The sequence below is a fragment of the Microcebus murinus genome, chromosome 25 (assembly GCF_040939455.1).
Source record: "Microcebus murinus isolate Inina chromosome 25, M.murinus_Inina_mat1.0, whole genome shotgun sequence".
NCBI lineage: Eukaryota > Metazoa > Chordata > Mammalia > Primates > Cheirogaleidae > Microcebus > Microcebus murinus.
Genome location: NC_134128.1, coordinates 7,609,941 through 7,614,071, shown reverse-complemented (window position 1 = coordinate 7,614,071; position 4,131 = coordinate 7,609,941). Strand labels below are relative to the sequence as shown.

Sequence of the window (4,131 nt, the reverse complement as noted above, 5' to 3'; positions counted from 1 at the left end):
GCGCCGGAGCCGCGGCGCGCCCGCCCGGCCCGGCCCGGCCCTCCCTCAGCGCGCCGCGGGCCACGCCCATGACGTCCGCCGAGCGGGGCGGGGCGTGGCCGGAGGGGCGGGGCGAGCCCGCGCAGTTGAATGGGCGCCGCGACGAGCCGCACATTCCAGAGGGCTCACGTGACGCGGCCGCGAGGCCTGAGGTAAACAACCGCGGCCCCGCCTCCCGGCCCTCCGCGCGCCCTGCACGGCTCCCGGCCCGCGGGACGCGCTCCAGCTGGGCGGGCGGCTTCCTCCGAGAGTCCCCGGCGGCCGGCGCGGGCCGGCGCGGCGCCCCGGGCTGCGGGCCGAGCGCACCGGCCGGGGTCGAGCGCGTCCCGTCCCCGCCCCCGCCGCGCTGTGGCGCAGCAGGAATTGGGCCGGGGCCCGGCGCTATTTGCGGCTCCTGACGCGCGGCGGCCGGCGGCCCTGCGGTCATCGCTATTCCCGGGGCGCTGGGTCGGCGCGCGCGGCCGGCCCCCTCCCCCGGGCCCGGAGGGTGTGTCCCCCGCGCGGGGGCTCGCGGCGCCTATAAGGGGCCGGGCGGCGGGCAGGGCCATGCAGCTCTACAGCAGCGTCTGCACCCACTACCCCGCCGGGGCGCCGGGTCCCACGGCCGCAGCCCCCGCGCCGCCCGCCGCCGCCGCCGCCTTCAAGGTCCCGCTGCAGCCGCCGGGCGCCGCCGGCGGAGCGCCCGAGCCCGAGACCGGTGAGTGCCAGCCCGCCGCGGCCGCCGAGCCCCGGGAAGCCGCCGCCGCCTCCAAGATGCCCGCCTTCTCCTCCTGCTTCGAGGTGGTGCCCGCGGCCGCCGCGCCCGCCCCGGCCGCCGGCCCGCCCGGCGCGCCCGCGTCCTGCAAGCCGCCGCTGCCGCCGCACTACACGTCCACGGCGCAGATCACCGTGCGGGCGCTGGGCGCAGACAGGCTGCTGCTGCACGGGCCCGAGCCGGGGCCCGCCGCCGCTTCGCCCGCCGCCCCGCGCGGCCGCTGCCTCCTGCTGGCGCCCGCGCCCGCCGCCCCGCTGCCGCCGCGGCGGGGCTCCTCGGCCTGGCTGCTGGAGGAGCTGCTGCGGCCCGACGGCCCCGAGCCCGCCGGCCTGGACGCGGCCCGGGACGGGCCCGACAGGAACTTCCGACTGAGCGAGCACCGCCAGGCCCTGGCCGCCGCCGCGCACCGCGGCCCCGCGCCGCCCCCGCACAGCCCGGAGCCCGGCCCCGGCGCGTGGGGCGAGGGGCGCCCGGCGGAGAGGGGCCCCCGGGGCTGGGAGAGGGGCGGCGACCCCCCGGGCGGCGACGCGGCGTGGCGGCCCGACCCCGAGGCCGAGGCGGCCCCCTCGCGGAGCGGCGACGCCCGCAGCGGCGCGGCCGAGACGGCGCCCGCGCCCAGGCCGGACCCCAGGGACGAGAAGCTGGCCCTGTACCTGGCCGAGGTGGAGCGGCAGGACAAGTACCTGCGGCAGAGGAGCAAGTTCCGGTTCCACATCATCCCCGACGGCAACTGCCTGTACCGGGCCGTCAGCAAGGCGGTGTACGGGGACCAGAGCCAGCACCGGGAGCTGAGGGAGCAGACGGTGCACTACATCGCGGATCACCTCGACCACTTCAGCCCCCTGATCGAGGGCGACGTGGGGGAGTTCATCATCGCCGCCGCCCAAGACGGGGCGTGGGCCGGGTACCCCGAATTGCTGGCCATGGGGCAGATGCTGAATGTGAATATCCACTTAACTACTGGCGGGAGGTTGGAGAGCCCCACGGTGTCTACTATGATTCACTATTTGGGCCCGGAGGATTCCCTGAGGCCTAGCATTTGGCTTAGTTGGCTTAGTAATGGACACTACGATGCGGTATTTGATCACTCCTGTCCTAACCCAGAGTATGACAACTGGTGCAAGCAAACTCAAGTGCAAAGAAAACGCGATGAAGAACTTGCCAAATCCATGGCCATATCCCTATCCAAAATGTATATTGAACAAAATGCATGCTCTTGAAATGTCTGGAAACCTTGCACCCTGGGAAAATTGCATACGTAACTTATGTGTTTGGAGAATCACATGAACTCTAATCAGGGTAATAGCACTTTTAAATTTTCTAGTAGATTTACTGTAGGTGTAATGCCTTAATCATTTTTTCGAATGTTTTCTCAAAGCCGAAGGTTGCTGGGCACCTAAATAATGTTTCATGATCGCTTTGGGTGATGCTAACTGCTATTTATAATTTGCTGTATAAAGTGAGCACTACTTAATTTGCAAGCTAATTTCTCACGGTGTAAATTGTTCATTCCTGGTAGTCTATTTTCTATAAAAATGTATTTTTGCACAACATTTTTAAAAATTGGTGTACCTTCATCTATGATGTGTTCCATTTTCACAAAGAGCTTTCAGGCATAAATCCAGAGAAGTGCTTTATGTGAAGTTTATTATTTTGAACAGAGTTTGTGACTTAGTAGTTAGTTACTTTCTGTTGTTGAAATTGGAATTTGACATGTCTCAGATAATTATTTCAAACGGATTTTGCTGCATTCTTGTTAACAGATTGGCCCATTTTGATGAAAACAGATTTGTTTTGGAAATCATTATTTTTCTAGAAATGGTCAGTCCTTTAAAGAGAAAAATTTAAGGTTCAGAAGATTTTTTTTCCCATTGAAGGGATATTACTAGGTCATGAATGAAAGTCTGATTGCTGATGGCAGAGTGATCATTCTGTACTGTGGTTGATGTTTAGAGTAGATTGTCTGGTGCTCTCAATTGTTTTTATTTACATTTGTGATTTTGTTATAAAAATTTTACTTATGGTATAAAACTCTGTGACAAGATAAGTCTCTTGCTTTATATAGCTTCTTGGATTCAACTAAGATTTCAAAGCTAATAGCATAAATGCCTAGAACCAACGTTGGCAATTATTTTATAGCAGGAGAATACTGTCTTAATATTCTTCTTAAATTCTTTAAAAAGGCAAAATAGGATTGCCCTGTATTAATGTAAAAATGTCCGTAAACAGAGCTTGTATGGTTTGCTGGGTCAAACAATGTTTCCAACCTAAAATCTATCTCATTGCCACTTTAACTACTTTTAGTCATATTTATTAAGTAATGCAGTTTGTACTTTTTTATTTTGTAACATTTTGTGATTTTTTTTGTACAAAACTGTATTTGTACAATAGAGCAATTCCTAGCTGATGGAATGAATGAATAAAATGCAAAATTTTACTTTTACAGTGTCTTTTTGGATAGTCATATTAAAATTTGGATATTTGTAGGAAACTTTCTTACATGTACACTTTTTTTCATAAGGATGCCACAGAATTATGAGAGGTTTCCTAAATCCTCACATGAACAGTATAGGCGAATGAGTAATTTCAAAGGATAAGTTTCAATAAAACATAATTTAAAGGTGCAGTAACTCAAGAAATTGTCATTATTTCTAATTATAATTCCTATCCAAAATTATAGCTGTACCTATTGGCTAATGAATAAGGAAGTGTAAGTTTTGTGTTAACCAGCACAATAATTGTCATACTTTTGTGTTCCGCTCACTCTTGGTATAGGTTTTCATGTTTTAAAGGGTAACGAAAGAAGTGCCCTAATTTTTTTATCTAGTCTGGTCCTGAGAACAGGGGAATTTAAGATGTTGAAAGTGCATGCTATGGTTTGAATGTGTCCCCCCCCACACACACACACAAAAAAAACTTGTGTGTTGGCCGGGCGCGGTGGCTCACGCCTGTAATCCTAGCACTCTGGGAGGCCGAGGCGGGCGGATTGCTCAAGGTCAGGAGTTCAAAACCAGCCTGAGCGAGACCCCGTCTCTACCATAAAAATAGAAAGAAATTAATTGGCCAACTAATATATATAATATAAAAATCAGCCGGGCATGGTGGCTCGTGCCTGTAGTCCCAGCTACTCGGGAGGCTGAGGCAGCAGGATCCCTTGAGCCCAGGAGTTTGAGGTTGCTGTGAGCTAGGCTGACGCCATGGCACTCACTCTAGCCTAGGCAAGAAAGCGAGACTCTGTCTCAAAAAAAAAAAGAAACTTGTGTGTTGCAACTTAATCGCCATTGTGGGGGCATTGAGAGGTGTAGGGCCTTTAGGGAAAATTGTCTTGAAGACTCTGC

At 55.2% G+C, this 4,131-nt stretch overlaps 1 protein-coding gene across 1 annotated transcript; it reads left to right on the top strand.

Annotated features, from left to right (window-relative positions):
* Positions 1-269: 269 nt before the first annotated feature.
* On the top strand, positions 270-3,607 carry OTUD1 (OTU deubiquitinase 1). The gene has a single exon (XM_075997512.1). The coding sequence runs from the start codon at positions 586-588 to the stop codon at positions 2,011-2,013; it is 1,428 nt and encodes a 475-aa protein (XP_075853627.1). The 5' UTR covers positions 270-585; the 3' UTR covers positions 2,014-3,607.
* Positions 3,608-4,131: the final 524 nt, after the last annotated feature.